Source organism: Saimiri boliviensis, chromosome 21, assembly GCF_048565385.1.
Source record: "Saimiri boliviensis isolate mSaiBol1 chromosome 21, mSaiBol1.pri, whole genome shotgun sequence".
NCBI classification, from domain to species: domain Eukaryota; kingdom Metazoa; phylum Chordata; class Mammalia; order Primates; family Cebidae; genus Saimiri; species Saimiri boliviensis.
In genome coordinates this window covers 10,557,386-10,581,446 of record NC_133469.1, presented here as the reverse complement: position 1 = coordinate 10,581,446, position 24,061 = coordinate 10,557,386, and the positions used below count along the sequence as shown (strand labels likewise).

Here is a 24,061-nt window from a genome sequence, read left to right as displayed (position 1 = left end):
CCAGCTAATATTTGTATTTTTAGTACGCCTGGCTAATATTTATATTTTTAGTAGAGACGGGATTTCACCATGTTGGCCACTGGTCTTAAACTCCTGACCTCAGGTGATCTGCCGGCCTCAGCCTCTCAAAGTGCTGGGATTACAGGCGTGAGCCACTGCACCCGGCCTGGGAGAAGCTTTTTTGAAATATGTTCTCAGGCCGAGCGCGGTGGCTCACGTCTGTAATCCCAGCACTTTGGGAGGCCGAGGTGGGTGGATCACGAGGTCAAGAGATAGAGACCATCCTGATCAACAATGTGAAATCCCGTCTCTACTGAAAAACAAAAATTAGCTGGGCATGGTGGCGCACGCCTGTAGTCCCAGCTACTCAGAAGGCTAAGGGAGGAGAATTGCCTGAACCCAGGAGGCGGAGGTTGCAGTGAGCCGAGATCGCGCCATTGCACTCCAGCCTGGGTAACGAGCAAAACTTCGTGTCAAAAAAAAAAAGAAAGAAATATGTTCTCAAACAGAATAGTAGGCATTACACCGAAATGATTCTGTGATCAAATACATTTGGAGAATGCTGCATTGCTGCATTTCATAATGTAAGTGATAGTTTATTTTATTTTTTATTTTTTTATATTTTGGTGGGGTCCCGCCATGTTGCCCAGGGTAAACTTGAACTGGTAGGATCAAGTGATCCTCTCAATTCAGCTTCTCAAAGTGTTGGGATTATAAATGTGAGCCACTGCACCCAGCCCATAATAGTCTAAGTTTCTGAGATTGAGATGTGTTCAGCAGTAATTTGTAAAATGTGTTTGACCATGGACCCTTTTTCTGTGATGAGTCTTGAACTGGTATCCCTGGAACACATTTTGGAAAAAGTTGGGCTAGAGCATAAGATGGGTACAGGGAGCTGGTAGGAAATCAAGTTGGGGGGAAAAAGCTAGCGACTGTCTCGTGTAAGGCCTTGTATATTAAGAAACAATTAGCTTTTTCCTTTAGATGGTGGGAAACCTTTGAGGAATATTAAGCTATTGAGTAAAATGTTTAAATTTTGGCTTTTCTGTTAAGAATGAAGAAATGGACTACAGGGCATGTCATTACACTCTTAAATTTTCTGACACTAGTTTTTGCTTTTGTTTTTGGAAAATAGCAAATTTTCCATGATAACAGATGAACTCTATTAATTATCACATCTTATATAAGAAGCATTTAAAATATCCTGGGCTTTTATTATTTTATTTTGTGAAAATAAACTTTAAATACTAATTGTCCGCAGTCTCTTCTGTAGAATAAATGACGTTTCCTCCTCCCGTCTGATCTGCCAACTGAAAATCCAACACCGATACAAAATATGAGCTCTTAAATATGGCTGTCATTTAAAAATAACAGATAATACAATTTTTTTTTTTTTTCCAATTTTGTGTTTGTATTTGGCCAAAGGTGATTGAGTTTCGGTGCTGCTAGACATGTAACTCAAACCATTTGCTGAATATCTGATATATTTGTAACCCATCTGTTTTTCTCCCAATGTGACTAAGTTAATATAGTTATAGGTGATATTTTAGAGTAATGTATTTGTAGATTCTGCGTGCAAACTCTGAACAAAAATAGGAAGTTTCCTATGTGGAGTCATTCACTGATGTGTTCAGCAGTAATTTGTAAAATGTGTTTGACCATGATGGCCTACCTACAGACTGCTCTGAGGAATTCAGGGTAAGAATGGCTTTTTTTTTTTTTTTTTTAATTTGAGCTGGGCATTGTGGCTCACACCTGTAATCCCAGCCTTTTGGGAGGTGATCACCTGAGGTCAGGAGTTTGAGACCAGCCTGACCAACATAGAGAAACCCTGTCTCTACTAAAAACACAAAATTAGCCAGGCGTGGTGGTGCATGCCTGTAGTCTCAGCTACTCGGGAGGCTGAGGCAGGAGAATTGCTTGAACCTGGGAGGCAGAAGTTGCAGTGAGCCAAGATCGCACCATTGCATTCCAGCCTGGACAACAAGAGCAAAACTCCATCTCAAAAAAAAAAAAAAAAAAAAAAAGTGATGAAATATACTACATAAAATTTACCATGTTGCCCATTTTTTAAGATTTTTAATTTTTTATTGTTTTTCTTTAAAGACAGCGTCACATGCTTCATAGCTGGAGTGCAATGGCAAGATCATAACTCCCTGTAACCTCAAACTCCTGGCCTCAGGCAGTCCTCCCACCTCACCCTCCTGAGTAGCTAGGACTATAGGCATGTACCACCACACCCAGCTAAATTTAAAAAAAAAAAAAAAAAAAATTTCATTGGGGCCAGGTCTTACATTACCAAACTATCATGGAATTCTGGCCTCAAGCAACCCTCCTGCCTGGGCCTCCCAAGGTGCTTGGATTACAGGTGTGAGCCCCTATACCCAGCCAAGTCTGTTGCCCATTTTTATGGTTATTTCTTGATTATGTCCTCAGCAATAAGTGGATTATTCATGCTGCCCGTTTTAGACCGTACAGGGTAACTTCCTGACATTGGCATGGCATCTGTAAACTGTTAGGGCGCTGGTGGGAGTGTAGCAGTAACAACCAGAGGTTACTCTTGTTGCCATCTTAGTATTGGTGGGTTTCTGCCTACTTCTTTACTACATCCTGTTAGCAAGTTTTTATGACCTGTATTTTGTATCAGTCTCCTATTTCACTCTGTGATTAAGACTACCTTAACTTACTGGGAATGTAGACCAGCCAGTCTTGGCCTTATGTTACCAAACGCCTACCAAGGATAGAGTTGCTGTGGTTCAAATGCCTCTGACACTATGATACAGAGAGAAGCTAGAAAATAGGACATTCTCCTCTTAAGAAATTAATATAGTTTGAGAAAACTAATTTCAGTGGAGTGTAAAGTTGTAACATAAGCACTTGTTTCTGCAGTTATCCCCACTCTGATGATCCCTTGCCTCCCTTCCATCTGCTGTGCCATTTTCTTTGCCTCTATACAGCAAAACTTATACAGAATATTATCTCAGTGTCTGTGCTGTCTTACATCCTGTTCTCTCCTTGGCACACTTCAATCTGGCTTCTATCTTTTATACTCTGCTAAAATTGCCAGAGTCTACAGAGACTTTGATGTTACTGTATCTTGTGGTTGCCCTTTTGGCTTCCTTATATTTTGAAGCACTTGCTACACTGTGAGCTGTCCCCCTTTCTTTCTTTTTCTTTTTTGAGACAATTTCCCTCTTCTTGCCCAGACTGGAATGGTGCAATGGCATGATCTCAGCTCACCACAACTTCTGCCTCCCGGGTTCAAGTGATTCTCCTGCCTCAGCCTCCCAAGCTGGGATTACAGGCATGCACCACCATGCCCAGCTAATTTTGTATTTTTAGTAGAGATGGGGTTTCTCTACATTGGTCAGACTGGTCTCAAACTCCCAACCTCAGGTGATCTGCCTGCCTTGGCCTCCCAAAGTGCTGGAATTACAGGCGTAGCCACTGCACCCAGTCTAGTCCTCCCCACTTCTTAAAACGCTTGTTTATTTAGCTTCCTAAATACCACACATTTTTTTTTTTTTTTTTGGTAAACACAAGGTTGGCCAAGCTGGTCCTGAACTCCTGGCCTCTAGTGATCTGCCTGCCTCGGCCTCCCAAAGTGCTGGAATTACAGTACAAGTGTGAGCCACTGCGCCTGGCCCTAAATACTTGAACTTACTGGGAATATAGCCCAGCAGGTTCTAGTTTTCCTCCTTTTTCCTTTGCTCCTTCTCACACTAAAATATTACAGTGTTAGACTTTGTTCAGTCTCCCTGGGTAATACCCATTCCCAGGGATTTAGATGCCATCTGTGTGCTTATAACACCTTAATTTATATATCTAGCCTGGTACTTGTCTCCCTGAAATTAAGACTGCTCATTTGACCTCTCCATTAAATTTATTTCCAATAAATATCTCCGGCTTTCCTGTTTCATGTAATGGTACAACCATTTATTCACTTGTTCAAGCCAAATATCAAGAATTATTCTTATTTCCTCTTTTTTCTATCCTTTGTCCAATCAGAAGCCAGACTCATTGGCTTTTAACTTCAAAGTACGTTCCAAATTAAGTCACTGGGAAAATAAAGGCAAATAACAAATGATCGCATAGTGGCTCACTTGCGCTGTGGCTCACACCTGTAATACCAGCACTTTGGGAGGCTGAGGTGGGCAGATCGCGAGGTCAGGAGTTCAAGACCAGCCTAAACAACATGGTGAAACCCTGTCTCTACTAAAAATACAAAAATTAGCTGGGTGTGGTGGCAGGCACCTGTAATCTCAGCAACTCAGGAGGCTGAGGCAGGAGAATCGCTTGAACCCGGGAGGTGGAGGTTGCAGTGAGCCAGGATTGCGCCACTGCACTCCAGCCTGGGTGACAGAGCAAGACTCCATCTCAGGAAAAAAAAAAAAAATAAAATAATAATCTCTACTCTCAACAATTGTTCATAATAGGCTGGCAAACTAGCAATTACATGAAGGTATTAAAGTAGAAATTATAGGAGCATTGAGCAAAACATCTGAAACAGAAGCAGTAAGTGTGAGAAGTATAAGAGCAGTCTTCCTGCATAAGTGATGTTTGAGCTGAGTTTTTAGAATTTGTGTAGTCATATAAGCAGGCAACGTCCACTTTAAGAGAACTGTCTTTTTTAATGTAAATTCTATTATGATACAGAATGATTTAGCCAGGGTTCTTCAAGTAGCTTGGTGTGGCTGCAATAATGTTTTTTGAGGATTAGGTCAGACAAGGGAGCAAGATTCAAATCATTAGGTTTCCTAAGCAAAAAGGTTTGAAGCTTATGAATGAATTGGACATTTTTGAAATAGGACTTAACACACCAGCTTTGCTACTAATTATATGACTTGGGGCCAAAGCATATAGCCTTGTCATTCATGTGTCTTTCTTTGCACATGTTCCAATCATCTACAAATAATTTTTTAATTAATGCTAATAGTAATATTTGTTATACTCCAACTATGATTAAGCATTTTTCATAAATTATTTTATCTAGCTCTAACATTCCAAGATTAAATGAGATGGCATGTGCGTATTTTCTCATGTGTAACATATTCTCAATAAAAAATGTTAATTATCTTTTCCTGAGTTATAGGACCCAGTTTTATGCTTAATTATCTTTTCCTGAGTTTTGGGGCACAGCTTTGTGCTATCTCTATGATATCCTTTTGCACCCTTCCCCATTTCTTCTGTTTTCATAGCTCATTATTCATCCCTTTATTATATATGTATGTGTATGTATGTGTATAAAATATTATAGCAGACAAATGTCTCTGAGGGTAAAGATGATCTCATTTCTGTTTTTTTAGGGCCCAACACAGAGTCTGACACAGAACAAAGACCATATAAATATTGAAGGCAAGAGCCGGGTACAGTGGCTCTTGCCTGTAATCCCAGCACTTTGGAAGGCCAAGGCGGGTGGATCACTTGAGATAAAGAGTTCAACCAGCCTGCAACATGGTGAAGCCCCATCTCTGCAAAAATTAACCAAACATGGTGGTACACATCTGTAATCCCAGCTACCCGGGAGGCTAAGGCAGGAGAATCGCTTGAACCCAGGAGACAGAGATTGCAGTGAGCTAAGATCATACCACTAACTCCAGCCTGGGTGACAGAGTGAGACTCTGTATTAAATAAATGAGGGCTGGGCTCAGTGATTTATGCCTGTAATCCCAGCACTTTGGGAGGTCGAGGCAGGTGGATCACTTGAAGCCACGAGTTCAAGACCAGCCTGGCCAGCATGGCAAAAGCCCATCTCTACTAAAAATACAAAAATTAGCCAGGCATGGTGGCATGCACCTGTAATCCCAGCTACTCAGGAGGCTGAGGTGGAAGAGTTGCTTAAATCCAGGAGGCAGAGGTTGCAGTGAGCCAAGATCGCACCACTGTACTCTAGGGCAAAAGAGTGAGACTTCATCTTATAAATAATAAATAAATAAATATATAAATAAATAAGAGAAGGAAGAAAATATTAATTTGCATTTTTCTAAAGCATCTAAAGTGCTGGAGATAGGTAAGTTTATTTATACCATGAAGACTTTCTAGATCTGTTGTTTCATTTCATCCTCTTTAATCTTCTTTCAGGATGTATGTTGTGTTCACAGCGAAGGTACTCCCTCCAGCCTGTCCCAGAAAGGAGGATTCCACACCGATACTTAGGCCAGCCCAGCCCCTTTACACACCCACACCTCCTCAGACCAGGTAAGGCCTTTTAACTATACTGCCTTTCATTTAGGTTCTGTCTAGAGCAATGCTATTCAGTGGAACTTCTTTCAATAAGCTCTGGACCTGTACTGTTCCATAAGGTAACCACTAACCTTCACATGACCATTGTACACTAATAAGGTTGCTAGTACAGCTGAGGAACTTAACTTTTAATTTTACTTAATTTAAATTTAAACTTGAATAACTACATGTGGCTACTGGTGCTTTATTGCTAGTACTAGTCTAGAACAAGGTTTAAATAGGATAAACCTTATAATTCAGAATAATTAATGAAAGGTACATATTTCAGGATGTTTTAAAAGCAAAGTTCTATTTCTAAGTCAGTTTTTAGAACTGTATACTATTATGAATTACTGTGTTAAAGACATTTTAGAAAACATGTTCTTCTTCAAATTGTCAGATACTTACTTTATGATGTTAACCTGTGTCTATGTAGATTAAGCAAGATTTCCAGATCTGTTTGTCACAGATTTGAGAGGTAGTATCCCAGTTGATAAAGGTGATGCAAAAAATTGACAAAGGTTTGTTTTGCTAATTTTATTTCGGCTATAAGATCCCAGTGTTGCTGCCAGAGATGTCCTATAACTATTGCCCAAATTTGGACCTAAAGGTTTTTTGTTTTGATAAAAGGCATTTAAGGGGTGAACTATGACTAATGAATATCTCAAAGAGGTTAGGCAGGGTAAAAGCACACACTTTGTAGAAAAAGGTCAGGTTTTCAAGGAAAATTAATTGTTCTTTCTGCCATAAGAAATTAAATCTCTATTTGCTGTATAAGCATATATATTACTAATGTAAATTTGCCTTTAGAAATGTTACTTTCTCACTGTCTCCACTCAGTGAATGATATTATTAGTATGTCTCTCAGTGAGGGCTTCCTTTTGCTGATTTTTCATCAGACTCGAATTCCTGCTGGGAAGTCTGCTGAGACTAAGGAAATGCAGCTCACCACTGAAACCCACAAGAAATCAGAGTTTTTCAAAGCTGTAAGGTAAGCTTAATAGCAACCCAGTTGGTATTAATTTTAGTATTTCTCTACCCTGTCAACCTACCTGTAGCCTTGGTTTTTTTTTTAAGTAGAATTGATAGTAAGTTTTCAAGCTTTGAAAATCATTGATTTCTTGTGGTGAGATATTTTTACATGGTAAGCTGCATTTTCTAGGCCTCAAACCTAGTAATTATATTGTCAGGATAATGGCCTCTCTGTCTAGACATTTTTCCTCTATATCTTAAGTGCATGTTAACTATAAGTGAATATAAATAAATATGCATAGATATGTGTTCATATACATACATATGTGAATATCTGGGGTAAAAGGGATGGCTGTCCTAGTTTTACTTTCCTAAATGTAGGATTTTGGATATTAGGGTAAGTGAGAAGGAATGGAAGTAGATGGAATTTTAAAACAGAATTATTAGGTTTTAAACCCTAAACTATGAGGTATACCATTAGGTACACATTTTTTTGCAGACAGAAGTATCAAAAGAATTAATCATTTGTCTTTTTTCCTTCTAGAGATGCAAAACTTGTGCCGGTGTTAAAATGATTGTAGGGTGAAGACGGGTAAATTTTTGAGAAGAATTAAAAGGGGCCAGGTGTGGTGACTCACCTGTAATCCCAGCACTTTGGGGGGCTTGGGCAACATAGTGAGACCTTATCTCTACAAAAAAGTAAAATTAACTGAGTGTAGTAGCACATGCCTATAGTCCTAGCTATGCCTGTAATCCCAGCACTTTAAAAAGCTGAGGTAGGAAGATTGCTTGAGCCTGGGAAGTCAAGGCTGCAGTCAGCTGAAATGGTGGCACTCCACTCCGGCCTAGACAACAGAGCAAGACCCTGTCTCAAAAATAAAATAAAATAGAAATAAAAAATATGCCAAGTGCAGTGGCTTACACCTATAATCCCAGCACTTTGGGAGGCCAAGGCGGGCAGATCACGAGGCCCAGAGTTCGAGACCAGCCTGACCAACATGGTGAAACCCCATATTTGTATTTGTAAGAATACAAAAATTAGACAGGCGTGGTGGCACGCACCTGTAGTCCCAGCTACTCCAGAAGTTGCCACAGCAAGAGAATCACTTGAACCTGAGAGGTAGAGGTTGCAGTGAGCTGAGATTGCGCCACTGGCATCATCATGCCAGCCTCGGCGACAGAGTGAGACTCCATCACCAGAAAAAGAAAAAAATAAATAAATATAATGGCAGAGACAATACAGTTATGGTCAATATAATATTTAAAATGATGAAAAGATTGGTTCCAGAGTGGTTTATAGATAATAATTCCGAAATCTTTTTCCCTTAAGAGTTTCTAAGTCAGCTGCCTATCTTTCAGTGATAGTTTAATTGTGCTGTCCCTTGAGCAAGGGATGCATTTTATTTTATTTTATTTTATTTATTTATTTTTTGGAGACGGAGCTTCGCTCTTGTTACCCAGGCTGGAGTGCAATGGCGGGATCTCGGCTCACTGCAACCTCCGCCTCCTGGGTTCAGGCAATTCTGCCTCAGCCTCCTGAGTAGCTGGGATTACAGGCACGTGCCACCATGCCCAGCTACTTTTTTGTATTTTTAGTAGAGATGGGATTTCACCATGTTGACCAGGATGGTCTCGATCTCTCGACCTCGTGATGCACCCGTCTCGGCCTCCCAAAGTGCTGGGATTACAGGCTTGAGCCACCGCGCCCGGCCTGCATTTTATTTTTAAAAGTTGTTAAATATGGTGGATTTCAATAATATCGAAAAGCGAAAGATTTTGTTTTGTTGGTGGTAAGATTTTTATACCATTTAAACTTTTTTTTTTTTTTTTTGAGACGGAGTTTCGCAATTTTTACCCAGGCTGGAGTGCAATGGCGCAATCTCGGCTCACCGCAACCTCCGCCTCCTGGGTTCAGACAATTCTCCTGCCTCAGCCTCCTGAATAGCTGGGATTACAGGTACACGCCACCATGCCCAGCTGATTTTTTGTATTTTTAGTAGAGACGGGGTTTCACCATGTTGACCAGGATGGTCTCGATCTCTTGACCTCGTGATCCACCTGCCTCGGCCTCCCAAAGTGCTGGGATTACAGGCATGAGCCACCGCGCCCAGACCACCATTTAAACTTTTAAAATAATGCTTGATAGCCAATTTGGGGAGTTAGTAAGAAAAATAAATAAAATGATGCTTGAACCCAGGAGATCAAGGCCGTAGTGAGCCATGATTGCACCACTGTACTCTAGTGTAAATAAAAAAAATAAATGATGCTTGCCCAGGGGGTCAAGGCTGTAGTGAGCCATGATTGCACCACTGCACTCTAGACTAGGTGACAGAGTGATACCCTATCCCAGAAGAATTTTGAAAATAAAACGTATCAAGTAATAACAGAAATTGAAAGTGGTTTGGATCTGCCTAGATGGTTGGATAAGCATTTTTGAAATACAAATACATGCTGGGACCCTATGGAGCTATTGAATGAGAATCTCAAAGGGAGGGTTTAGAACATGTGTTTTTGTTTTTTTAAGACAGGCTCTCATTCTGTCTCCAAGGTTGGAGTACAGTGCTCATGGAGATCATGGCTTACTGCAGTCTTGATCTCCCAGGGTTAAGCAGTCTTCCTGCCGCAGCCTTCTGAATAGCTGGGACTATAGGCATGTACCACCGTGCCCAACTAATTTTTGAATCTTTTATAGAGATAAGGTCTCACTATGTTGCCCAGGCTGGTCTTGAACTCCTGGACTCAAGCAGTTCTACCACCTTGGTTCCCAGAAGTGCTGGAATTACAGGCATGAGACACCATGTCTGACCAGAACTTGTATTTTGAAGAGTTCCCCAGGTGTTTCTCATGAACACCACTAACTTAGTGGGTACTCATTTAGCTAGGTGCCTGAGATTCCTGATGCCTTAAGGGGACAAGCCAGATCTGTGGCTGTCAGCGGTGTTTTGAAGCAGAGAATGTGCCTTCCCCATGCTTCTGTAGTCTCATCCCCAGTCACTCAGTCCTTAAATTCATTCACATCTTTATCTTCATCACCACCGTCAATTAAGTGATGACATTACATTTAACCATTTCAAAATACTTTTTAAATAGCTTGCACCTGATAGAATAGTAGACTAAAAGTTTTATATCCTATAGGTTTTAAATTTAAGTTCAAGGTCTACTTTTTCTGTATTTCACCATGAAGCCTACCTGTTCTTATAAAGTAATACATTTTCTTTTCTCACTCAACATACCTATGTAACTGAATTTTTTTATTTTTATTTTTTTTGAGATGGGGTCTTGCTCTCTCTCCCAAGCTGAACTGCAGTGACATGATCATATCTCATGTCTCAACCTCACAAGCGATCCTCCCACCTCAGTATCCAAGTAGCTAGGACTACAGGCATAATCCACCATGCCCAGTTAATTTTTTAAATTTCTGTAGAAATGGGTTCTCACTGTGTTGCCCAGGCTAGCTTATGTAACTGATTATATGTTTTCCTCGTGTCTTTGTCTCCTGATTCAATTTTAATGCAGAGTAGAGAATGTAGTCTCTATGTAAATAAGTTTATAGATGAATAAACCTGTTTTTTTTTTTTTGTTTTTTTTTTTTGAGACGGAGTTTCACTCTTGTTACCCAGGCTGGAGTGCAATGGCGCGATCTCGGCTCACCGCAACCTCCGCCTCCTGGGTTCAGGCAATTCTCCTGCCTCAGCCTCCTGAGTAGCTGGGATTACAGGCACGCGCCACCATGCCCAGCTAATTTTTTGTATTTTTAGTAGAGACGGGGTTTCACCATGTTGACCAGGATGGTCTCGATCTCTTGACCTCGTGATCCACCCGCCTCGGCCTCCCAAAGTGCTGGGATTACAGGCTTGAGCCACCAAGCCCGGCTGAATAAACCTGTTTTTTACTTACATGTCTAATACATATTGACAAACCATTTCAAGATGCCATTATACCAATAATCTATAAACTGCCATCTAGTGAAGAATTATAGAGGATTTCTTTGTTTTTAAGCCCTAGGGAGCAATAGAAAATCTTGAAATATAGTAACGTTTTTATGTAGTATAAATACTAGAAAATTAAAAATAAGTGACTTAGCTGAGCACAGTGGCTCACAGCTATTATCTCAGCACTTTGGGAGGCCGAGGTGGGCGGATTGCTTTAGGCCCAGTGTTTGAGAACAGCCTGGCCAACATGACAAAACTCCATCTCTACTTAAAAAAAAAAAAAAAAAGAATTAAAAAATTAGCCAGGCATGGGGTTGCATGCCTGTAATCCCAGCTACTCAGGAGATTGAGGCATGAGAATCACTTGAACCCAGGAGGCAGAGATTGCAGTGAGCTGAAATTGCACTGCTGTGCTCCAGCCTAGGCAACAGAGCAAGACTGTCTCAATGAATGAATGAATGACTTTGTATTTCTCTTTTTTACCTTTGTGTGTAGTCCTCATTAACACTGAGAAACCCTGAGGTGAAGATTAGCAAGAATCAACTCTAGGGCTGGGCGCGGTGGCTCACGCCTAATCCCAGCACTTTGGGAGGCTGAGGCGGGTGGATCACGAGGTCGAGAGATCGAGACCATCCTGGTCAACATGGTGAAACCCCATCTCTACTAAAAATACAAAAAATGAGCTAGGCATGGTGGCGAGTGCCTGTAATCCCAGCTACTCAGGAGGCTGAGGCAGGAGAATTGCCTGAACCCAGGAGGCGGAGGTCGCGGTGAGCCGAGATCGCGCCATTGCACTACAGCCTGGGTGACAAGAGCGAAACTCCGTCTCAAAAAAAAAAAAAAAAAAAAAAAAGAATCAACTCTAGGCAGGAATCAGGAGCTATCTGAAGAAATGAATAATAATTAAAAGTTTCTGCATGGTCAGTGGACACTCCTAATATGTGAAAAAGCCAAAGACTTCCAGGTCTTCTACATGAATAATTATTTTGATCTCATTTATTGTCATAATAGTGGTTGTCCATGTAAATTTTACTCTTCTCAGGTCCTTTCTGGCTTTGGATTACCAAGATGACAACCAGTTCCAAGTGTAAATTTTTTATTTTGGTAATAATTATAGCTAATACTTATGTAGTGCTTACTGTTCTAAGTGTTTTATTAACTTATCCCTCACAACTTTGTGAAGTCAGTGCTATTGTTATTTCCATTTTACATGAAGAAACTGAGGCACAGAGAAGTTTGGTAGCTCTTTCCAAGTCACTCAGTGAGCTACTAAGCCAGGATTCCAACTCACAGAAACCTAACTCAGAGTCCACACTTTCAACCACAGAACAGTGCATAATACCTATGCCAAAAAATACTACCTGGAAATATTTTTTAAAGTATCTTATTGTTGCATTTTATAAGACATCCAACTTAGAGAAGTCTTAGTATAAAAGTTATTTCAGCCGGGCGCGGTGGCTCAAGCCTGTAATGCCAGCACTTTGGGAGGCCGAGGCAGGTGGATCACGAGGTCAAGAGATCGAGACCATCCTGGTCAACATGGTGAAACCCCGTCTCTCCTAAAAATACAAAAAATCAGCTGGGCATGATGGCGCGTGCTTGTAATCCCAGCTGCTCAGGAGGCTGAGGCAGAATTGCCTGAACCCAGGAGACGGAGGTTGTGGTGAGCCAAGATCGCACCATTGCACTCCAGCCTGGGTAACAAGAGCAAAACCCCATCTCAAAAGGAAAAAAAAAAGTTATTTCAAGTTTGGAGAGTAGTATTCTTTTTAAAAATAAGATAAAATTCATATGCAGTGAATTTCATACACATATGCCGTTCTAGCTTTAACAAAGGTAACCTACAGCTCAGTCAAGATATAGAACATTTCCATTGTCCTGAAAAGTTCCCCCATGCTCCTCCAGTTAGTTCCCACTTTCATAGGCAACCACTCTTCTGGTTTCTGTCATCATAGACCGTTTCGCCTTTTCTTGACTTCACGTAAGTGGAATCATACAGAATGGTAATATATGTATATGTAACCTTTCTGTTTGTTTAGTTTTGCTTAATATGTGCAAATCTATTTACAGTATTTTTTATTTGGTCATTGCATTTTTTCTGAGAAGTCTGTTTTACATTATAAAGGAAACACTAGCTTTTTCTTTCTCCCCATTCTCCAACTGCACAGTAATAGTTTATGAATTACTTCTTTATATGCTGTGAAAACTATCTAATGTTAAGTAGACTTCTTTTTAAAATCAGACCATGTTAAAATCCTAATCTAGTTAGTCTCAGGAAATAATTAAAATACATACCTTGATTGTAGCAAAGACCCATATCATTTCATCCATATTCAGTCTTTGTTATACCTTCCTTTCTGGGTGTTTTGTGTAGCTGGTAAAATATGAAGAACATTATTGTTTTTCCCTTGAGAGGCACGATCCTAAGTGTCCTGGAAGAGCTTTCCTTCTTGGCTGCAGAATCTCAGAACTGATAGTGAGACCTTGCAGAGTCCAGCTTCCAATATCTTGACTTTTGATTGGTTAAATAAACTTGTTAGAAGAGCCTTTCCATTCTTAAATGGTTCCACATGATAAAATGCTGACTTTGTTTCTTAATTCTTTATAATTTCACAAAGCTGCCAGAGTGTCTATTCAGATAGAAATTCAGGCCAGATTGACTATAATTTAGTTCTGTGATCAAAGGCCATAACACCTTCCAAGTTTACTCCTAGGGTTTAAAGTTCATTGCTTTATCACATCTTTTTTTTTTTTTTTTTTTTTTTTTAACCTCCTTCAAATGAAAAGGTTTCTTTTTCCTTGAATACATTTTTTGTTGCCTGGTACAGTGACTTAACACCTGTAATACCAGCACTTTGGGAGGCTGAGGCAGGTGGATTACCTGAGGTCAGGAGTTCAAGACCAGCCTGACCAAGATGGTGAAACCCCCGTCTCTACTAAATACAAAAAATTAGCCAGGCGTGGTGGCACATGCTTGTAATCCCAGCTACTTGGGCGGCTGAGGCATGAGAATCGCTTGAACCTAGGAGGCGGAGGTTGCAGTGAGACAAGATTGTGCCATTGCACTCCAGCCAGGACAATAAGATTAAGCTCCGTCTCAAAAAAAATTTTCTTTGTTTTTCTTGTGATGGAGGGTGCTTTGTTGCTTTGAGATTTTAGAAGTTTAAAAGCATGGCCAGGCACAGTGGCTCACGCCTGTAATCCCAGCACTTTGGGAGGCCAAGGATGGTGGATCTAAAGGTCAGGAGTCTGAGACCAGGCTGACCAACACGGTGAAATCCTGTTTCTACTAAAAATACAAAAATTAGCTGCGCATGGTGGTGCACACCTATAATCCCAGTTACTCAGGAGGCTGAGGCAGAATTGCTTGAACTTGGAAGGCAGAGGTTACAGTAAGCCAAGATCATGCTGCTGCACTCTAGCTTGGATGACAGAACGAGACTCTGTCTCAAAAAGAAAAAGAAGGCCGGGCGCGGTGGCTCAAGCCTGTAATCCCAGCACTTTGGGAGGCCGAGGCGGGTGGATCACGAGGTCAAGAGATCGAGACCATCCTGGTCAACATGGTGAAACCCTGTCTCTACTAAAAATACAAGAAAAATTAGCTGGGCATGGTGGCGCTTGCCTGTAATCCCAGCTACTCAGAAGGCTGAGGCAGGAGAATTGCCTGAACCCAGGAGGCGGAGGTTGCAGTGAGCCAAGATCACGCCATTGCACTCCATCCTGAGTAACAAGAGCAAAACTCCGTCTCAAAAAAAAAAAGAAAAAGAAGTTTAGAAGCATTTAGTTAATGATAACTCAATAGTGTTGATGATTAATAGGCTTGGGAAAATATAACCAGTGTTTTAAATATTTCTCATGTAGTGATTTGTTTGAAATTGGATTTCGTGAACAGAGGAATGCTTTGAAGGGTATTAAAGATAGTTTTTTCTTTTATTCTGCTTTGATTTCCAAATAATTTTCTTTTTTTAGAAGTAACTTCCTGATACATGTCAATATATATTGTTATTAATGAAAATGAGAGCTAACACATAAAGTTGTTATGAATTTTCTTCTAAAATTAAAAAAAAATACAAAATGAATTGATTTTTTTTTTTTTTTGGGGGGGACAGAGTCTCACTCTATCACCCAGGCTGGAGTACAGTGGTGCGATCTCGGCTCACTGCAACCTCTGCTGTCCAGGTCCAAGAGATTCTCCTGCCTCAGCCTCTTGAATAGCTGCGATTACAGGCACCTGCCACTGTGTCTGACTAGTATTTGTAGTTTTAGTAGAAATGGTTTCACCATCTTGGCCAGGCTGGTCTTGAACGCCTGACCTAGTGATCTACCTGCCTCGGCCTCCCAAAGTGCTGGGATTTTAGGCGTGAGCCACTGTGTTTGGGCAATTAATTGATTTTTTAATTTTTTTTTTTTTTTTTTTTTTTTTTTTTTTTTTTTTTGAGAGGGATTCTCACTCTGTCACCCAGGCTGAAGTGTAGTGGCACCATCTCAGTTCACTGCAACCTCTGCCTCCTGGGTTCAAACAATTCTCCCTCCTCAGTCTCCCAACTTCCTGGGACTACAGACATGCACCACCATACCTGGCTAATTTTTGGTATTTTTAGTAGAGACAAGGTTTCACCATATTTGCCAGAATGGTCTCAAACCCCTGACGAGAGGTGATCTGCCCTCATCAGCCTTCCAAAGTGCTATGACTATAGGCGTGAGCCACTGAGCCCGGCTGATTTTTTAATTCCTTTTTAGTTTATGGACTATAGCTGTGAAATAACTAAAAGCAAAGTTCAGGAAAGGAAGAAAACAAAAAGGTGAAATAAAGGAAAGGTCCGTAATTCACCAGTTATAACCAGCCTCTGCTTTTGTAAGAGTATTTACTACTTGAGTAAATTAGGAAATTTTCAGTGTTGAATAACAGTGGCAGACTAAACATGAATAATTATCAAGGAGATAGTCAGCTCTAGTACAAAGTTCAGTATTCTGCCAGAGAATCCTAGGGGACTCTTAGCCAGCTCAATCTTGAAAGAAAAAAATGTGATATGAGTTCTTCTTGGCCCCATTTTGTTGCTTCAGTTGGCTTCACATTGGCTCCTAAGGCCTTCACTTAGTCCTTTCTCTTATTTCTTGCCAACTCATCAACAGAAACATAAATTTGTTTCTATTGTAGATGTCTGAAAAGTTAAATAAAAATTAATATTAATCGAATACAAATTACAGAATTTGCTGGTAAGATAAATTATACATAGATAAAACAGTTAGATCCTAGGCCAGGGGACATGGCTTACGTCTGTAATCCCAACACTTTGGGAAGCTGCGGCAGGCAGATTGTTTGAGGCCTGGAGTTCGAGACCAGCCTGGGCAACATGGCAAAATCCCATCTCTACTAAAAATACAAAAATTAGGCCAGGCACAGTGGCTCACGCCTGTAATCCCAGCACTTTGGGAGGCCTAGGTAGGCAGATAATTTGAGGTCAGGAGTTTGAAACCAGCCTGGCCGACATGGTGAAACTTCATCTCTAATAAAAATAAAAAAATTCTCCAGGCCTTGTGGTGCTCGCCTGTAATTCTAGCTATTCAGGAGGCTATGGCAGGAGAATCGCTTGAAGCCGGAAGTTGGAGGGTGCAGTGAGCTGAGATCACACCATTGTACTCCACCCTGGTTAACACAACAAGACTTACTCTCAAAAAAAAAATAAAAATAGTAGCAATAAATAAACAAAAGTACAAAAATTAGGCAGGCCTGGCGGCATACACCTGTAATTCCAGCTATTTGGGTAGCTGAGGCACGAGAATCGCTTGAACCCGGGAGGTGGAGTTGCAGTGAGCCAGGATCGTGCCACTGTACTCCCTCCTGGGTGACAAAGAAAAAAAAAATTAGCTCTAAGGTAATCATGTACTGAACATGAATACTAAGGAAATTCAAAGATCTTTGACCAGTTTTTCTCCTGGGACTATCCCCATAGTAATTAAAGCACCAGTACATAGGACATAAAAGCACTAAGATATAACAGCAGTAAAAAGCTGAAAACTGTTTGAATTCCTACTGTATAGAAATGACTGAATAAGTTAAGGTTTATTTACCCCAAGAAATGGCATGGAGGCATCAAGCAGAATGAATTGATGACTTGAAGGGAGAGAATTCCATGACCTATTATGTTAGAAAAGGAAGATACAGAAGAGTGTGTAGTATCCCGTTTTGTAAAATACTAGTGACCCAAAAAGCCCCAAATGCATGTGTGTGTATGTATGACCATGTGAGTGGTGAGAAAACTCAGAAAAGATACATACTAGATTACAAACCTGGTCAAGGTGTTGATGTGAGTAGGAGGGAATAGGAGTAAGGAGCCATAGGATGAAGGAAAGAGGGAAAAACATTGAAAGAATTCAGTCTTCATTTATATACAACTATAGGGTGTATGTATATAAGGAAGTAAAATAGTTACCTTTTTAAAATTCAAAGGCACTGGGCACGGTGGCTTACACCTGTAATCCCAGCACTTTGGGAGGCCAAGGCAGGTAGATCACCTGAGGTCAGGAGTTCAAGACCAGCCTGGCCAATATGGTGAAATCCTGTCTCTTCTAAAAATACAAAAAATTACCCAAGTGTGGTAGTCCATGCCTGTAATCCCAGCTACTCAGGAGGCTGAGGTGAGAGAATTCCTTGAGCTCAGGAGGCAGAGGTTGCAGTGAGCCGAGGTGGTTCCACTGCATTTCTGCCTAGGTGACAGAGTGAGACCCTGTCTCAAAAAAAAAAAAAAAAAAAAAAAAATTCAAAGGGATAAATCAGTATTACTTAGGCTAATCAAGAAAACTTTTTGAATGAGAAGAGTCTGAAAATAAACATGTATTAAGCTAAGATTTTGAAGTAGAGTTACTGTGGCAGGAGAAGAAATTTTAGAAGACACATTGTAAGCAAGATAATAGAGAAACAATAGATTTTTTTACTTATGTAAGAAATAAGGAATTAATTGCAGAATAATTGGGGCAGCGATTAAAAAAAAGTTGGCCAAGTCAGCAAAGGCCCTGTATTGTATAGTTTCATTATATGAAATCTCTGCCATAGGCAAATCCATAGAGACAGATAATGGATTAGGAGTTGCCAAGGACTAGGGGGATTGTGAGAAAATGGGGAGTGGCTGCTCATGGACATGGAGTTTTTTTAATTGAAATGTTCTGAAATTCATTTTGGTGATGGTTGCACAATTCTGTGACTATATCAGAAACTCTTTTTTTTTTTTTTGAGACGGAGTTTCGCTCTTGTTACCCAGGCTGGAGTGCAATGGCGCGATCTTGGCTCACCGCAACCTCCGCCTCCTGAGTAGCTGGGATTACAGGCATGTGCCACCATGCCAAGCTAATTTTTTGTATTTTTAGTAGAGACGGGATTTCACCATGTTGACCGGGATGGTCTCGATCTCTTGACCTCGTGATCCATCCGCCTCGACCTCCCAAAGTACTGGGATTACAGGCTTGAGCCACTGCGCCCGGCCAGAAGCTCTCGAAATACATACTTTATTTATTTAATTTTTTTGAGATGGAGTCTCAACTTTGTTGCCTAGGTTGGACTGCAGTGGTAGGATCTTGGCTAACTGCAACCTCCACCTCCCAGGTTCAAGCAATTCTTCTGCCTCAGCCTCCCGAGTAGTTGGGATTACAAGCATGCACCACCACACCTAATTTATATATTTATATATATATATATATATATATATATTTTTTTTTTTTTTTGAGATGGAGTTTCGCTCTTGTTACCCAGGCTGGAGTGCAATGGCGTGATCTCGGCTCACCGCAACCTCTGCCTCCTGGGTTCAAGCAATTCTCCTGCCTCAGCCTGCCTAGTAGCTGGGACTACAGGCGTGCGCCACCATGCCCAGCTAATTTTTGTATTTTTAGTGGAGACGGGGTTTCACCATGTTGACCAGGATGGTCTCGATCTCTTGACCTTGTAATCCACCCACCTCGGCCTCCCAAAGTGCTGGGATTACAAGCGTGAGCCACCGCGCCCGGCCATATATATTTTTTTTAGTAGAGATGAGGTTTCGCCATGTTGGCCATGCTGGTCTCGAACTCCTGACCTCAGGTGATCGCCCGCCTTGGCCTCCCAAAGTGCTGGGATTATAGGCGTGAGCCACCTCAGCTACTTGGGAGGCTGAGGTGGGAGAATTGCTTGAGTCCAGGAGGTGGAGGTTGCAGTTAGCCAAGATCATGCCACTGCACTCCAGCCTGGGCAACAAGAGGGAAACTGTCTCAAAAATAAATAAATGCATGCACACGCACACACACGTATATATATACATACACATGTATATGTATATGTACACATGTGTGTATATATATATGTGTATATATATATATACACACACACACACACACATACACACAATGAATATAACTGAGTGAGTAAAAGAATGCACCAAAGACCTGGAAGCAACCTAAGGGGGTCCATGATTCCAGTTTTCAGGTAGGACCACATTCAACTATCATTTCTTTCAAATTTTTGCAATGGAATAGAAATTTGAAACCTGGGTTATCTCCTTAATTCCCCGTATGTATAAGGAGATTTGGCATAAATTGACCAATTGGACTTTAGTATCTCCATCTAATATTAAACTACCTTAAGGGCCAGGCGTGGTGGCTCATGCCTGTAATCCCAGCACTTTGGGAGGCCAAGGTGGGCGAATCACGAGGTCAGGAGTTCAAGACGAGACTGGCCAACATGCTGAAATCCTATCTCTACTAAAAACCCCGTCTCTCCTACCTCTACCTCTTGGGAGGCTGAGGTAGGAGAATTGCTTGAACTGAGACTCAGGAAGCGGAGGTTGCAGTGAGCCGAGATCGCACCACTGCACTCCAGCCTGGGCTACAGAGCGAGACTGCATCTCAAAAAAAAAAAAAAAAAAAAAAAGGACTACCTTAAGTACTTTGGCACTGCAGAAATGTAAAGCACCACTTTTATTTTTCATTTCTAGGAGAGGTAACTCCAGGACTATCTCAGGTGGAATATGCACTTCGCAGACACAAACTAATGTCTCTGATCCAGAAGGAAGCACAAGGACAGAGTGGGACAGACCAGACAGTGGTTGTGCTCTCCAACCCTACATACTACATGAGCAATGATATTCCCTATACTTTCCACCAAGACAACAATTTCCTGTACCTGTGTGGATTCCAAGAGCCTGATAGTATTCTTGTCCTTCAAAGCCTCCCTGGCAAACAATTACCATCACACAAAGCCATACTTTTTGTGCCTCGGCGAGATCCCAGTCGAGAACTTTGGGATGGCCCACGATCTGGTACTGACGGAGCAATAGCTCTAACTGGAGTGGATGAAGCCTATACTGTAGAAGAATTTCGACATCTTTTACCAAAAATGAAAGGTAACAAATGGGAGCAGAAGTCACATTATAAACCAGATTGGGATTAAGACCTTTCTTGCCTATTTAGAGAAGTCCTTAATTTCATTATCATAGCACCACCATTTCTTCAAGATTGCTGACCAGCTTCTTGGTGTTTGACTACTACTTCTTATCTTAGTGCTCTTGCCAAATCCTCAAAAGGAGGTACTGTTCTCCAAGAATGATCATCACAGCATCAGAATCACCTGGTAATCCATATTAAAATTAAAAATGTGCAATATGTAATAGGAAGTAAAATCTTAGGTCTCTACCTCATATCTGCCAAATCAGAATCTGCATTTTAACAAGATCCTTATGTGATTGGTATATAGTTGAGTTCTTTTTTTTTTTTTTTTCTTTCTTTTGAGGCAGAGTCTCACTCTGTCCCCTAGGTTGGAGTGTAGTGGCACAGTGATGGCTCACTGCAACCTCAAACCCCAAAGCACAGTCTTCCTGCCTCAGCCTCCAGAATACAGGGACCACCTGGGCACACCACCACATCTGGCTAATTTTTTAAAATTTTTTGTAGAGATGGACTTTCATATTGTTGCCTAGGCTAGTTTTGAACTTCTGGCCTCAAGGGAGCCTCCCACTTTGGTCTCCTGAAGTGCTAGGATTACAGATGTGTTGCACCGTGCCTGGCCACAGTTGACTTTTTGTCCCTCAAAGAAGTTACTTTCTCTGTAGTTCCTCTGGTGAAATTTTAATCAGTCTGAATGTTTTGAGATTTTTCTTCTGGGAATTTTTTTAAGAAACTACACCACATTGGTTTATATATCTAGTTTATATGTTTAGCTTATACTATCTCTAGTCATTCTTATAAAACTTTAGCTCTGGGAAGTGTTTTATTTTTTGAAGTATCTTACTTAGAAAATAAGATAGATGATCAAGTTTTAAAATACTGATTTTAGGGCAAGATAATGTATAACTGTAAAGTTTTTGTTTGATTTTTCTTATATGTCTCATCATTTCTGAAGTTAGCTTCTAAAAGAGAATTCCAAAAATGTTTCTCACAATCATAAAATATATTAGACTGTTTCCTGTAAAGACTCTTTTGGAAGAAAATACTCATTTGAGGTCAGGAGCCGTGGCTCACGCCTGTAATCCTAGCACTGTGGGAGGCCAAGGCAGGTGGATCATGAGGTCAGGAGGTCGAGATCATCCTGGCCAACATGGTGAAACCCTGTCTCTACTAAAAATACAGAAATTAGCTGGGCGTGGTGGCACGCACCTGTAGTCCCAGCTACTCAGAAGGCTGAGGCACGGAATCACTTGAACCCCAGAGACAGGGGTTGCAGTGAGCTGAGATTGCACCACTGCACTCCAGCTTGGTGACAGAGTGAGACTGTCTCAAAAAAAAAAAAAAAGAAAAGAAAAAAATACTCATTTGAATGTGTAAGTTGTAATACATTTGATTAAATTCATTTTATTACTTTATAGAAATATTTTCCATTTTATAGATAATTAGCCTGTTCAATTCATTGAACTTTCTGTGTCTTCAAAATCCACGTAAATATGGGGCATAGAATCATTTTCTTTGTAGCTTTTTTATTTCTTGCATTGATAGTTGTCATATTCTACTGTCTAAATTTCATTAACTCAGTATAGTTACAATCTCATGTAAAATAAATTTCTCAAAAGTACTTTTCAGTCACCATTCTTAATGTTAGCCGAAATCATATTTTTTAAAGGCTAAAAAACCTTTGAAAAAGTGAGCTATGATTTCAAACACTGTGAACAGGTAGTAGAGGTTGTTTTACTTAAATTATAGCAATTGGCCGAGCACAGTGGCTCATGCCTATAATCCCAGCACTTTGGGAGGTCAAGGTGGGCAGATTGCCTGAGGTCAGGAGTTTGAGAACAGTCTGGCTAACATGGTGAAACCCCCATCTTTACTAAAAATACAAAAAAATTAGCTGGGCATGGTGGCGTACACCAGTAATCCAGCTAATTGGGAGGCTGAGGCAGGGGCAGGGGAATTGCTTGAACCAGGGAGGTGGAGGTTACAGTGGGCTGAGATCATGCCACTGCACTCCAGCCTGGTCAACACAGTAAGACTCTGTCTCAAAATATATATATATATATATATATATATGACAATTAAATTTTCATCTATTATAAGTAGGGTGTTTCCCATGTAATATACACTCAAAATCATTTTTATTTTAAATATGGAAATATATAGGACTTAGAATCACTAGTGCATAATCCAATCAAAGTTTTCTGTAATTTTTTCCCCTCTAGTTTTCCCAAAGTACTTTTTAGTCGTATAAAACATACCGACCTTCTCACTTGGATTGTTGGGAATACTGTTCATAGCCTACTGTTAGAAAGAAAAAGTACCAATGCGTATCTATCTGGTGTTAAGTGCAAATCATTTTCATAATGAGCCTTTATATTGTACGTCTTAGGCAAATATAGACCATTTCCTTAGGTGTCCAAAGTTGAAAGGTGAACCGATTGTTTACAAAGAGAATGTGTAGCAGTTGTAAAGGGAGAAGTGAGGAAATATCAACTGTAGTGGATTTTTTTTCTTTTTTTAATATTTTTTATTTTATTTTATTTTATTTTTTCAAGACGGGGTTTCACCATGGGTCAAGCTGGTCTTGAACTCCTGACCTCAGATGATCTGCCTGCCTTGGCCTCCAAAGTGTTTGGATTACAGGCGTGAGCCACTACGCCTGCCAACTGTAGTGTTTACACAGCAATGAATAATTGCTCCAGAATGGGAGGAGAACCCTTTCCCCAGTACTGAGATCAAGCGTCCCCAAACTATGGCCCTTGGCATGCGGCTCCCTGCCGCACTTCAGGAAGGGGCACCTCTTTCATTGGTGGTCAGTGAGAGGAGCACAGTATGTGGCGGCTCTCCAACGGTCTGAGGGACAGTGAACCGGCCCCCTGTGTAAAAAGTTTGGGGACACCTGACTGAGATCATTATGTGAAAGGATGGGATACTTTACCCATAAAGTCATGATCTGAGTATGTTTTTCTGTGCTTTTGTGTACAATTATTCAGCAAGTGCCTCAGCTCAATAAGTGATGGTGAAGAACAGTTGTTTTAATTGTTCTTTAACAATAAATAATGAAAATTGGATGCAGTGGCTCAACGCATGTTATCCCAGCACTTTGGGAGGCCAAGGTGGCTGGATCACAAGGTCAGGAGTTCGAGACCACCCTGGCCAACATGGTGAAACCCCTGTCTCTATTAAAAATACGAAAATCGCCAGGCGCGGTGGCTCAAGCCTGTAATCCCAGCACTTTGGGAGGCCAAGGCAGGTGGATCACGAGGTCAAGAGATCGAGACCATCCTGGTCAACATGGTGAAACCCCGTCTCTACTAAAAACACAAAAAACTAGCTGGGCATGGTGGCGCATGCCTGTAATCCCAGCTACTTAGGAGGCTGAGGCAAGAGAATTGCCTGAACCCAGGAGGCGGAGGTTGTGGTGAGCCGAGATCGCGCCATTGCACTCCAGCCTGGGTAACAAGAGCGAAACTCTGTCTCAAAAAAAAAAAAAAAAAAATACGAAAATCAGCCAGGTGTGGTGGCAT

General features: G+C 40.9%; 1 protein-coding gene across 4 annotated transcripts in view; it reads left to right on the top strand.

The window, feature by feature from the left end:
- Nucleotides 1–24,061, top strand: part of XPNPEP3 (X-prolyl aminopeptidase 3) — a 64,375-nt gene that overhangs the window by 1,731 nt on the left and 38,583 nt on the right. For 2 of the 4 annotated variants that reach the window (XM_039463259.2, XM_074390884.1), the window contains exons 2-3: nucleotides 6,082–6,198; nucleotides 20,087–20,494. In XM_039463259.2, the coding sequence (XP_039319193.1) occupies nucleotides 6,082–6,198; nucleotides 20,087–20,494 (525 nt within the window). Of the gene's footprint in view, nucleotides 1–209; nucleotides 585–6,081; nucleotides 6,199–7,121; nucleotides 7,214–20,086; nucleotides 20,495–24,061 lie in introns of those variants that run through there. The other 2 variants (XM_039463260.2, XM_074390885.1) reach the window with 2 other exon arrangements.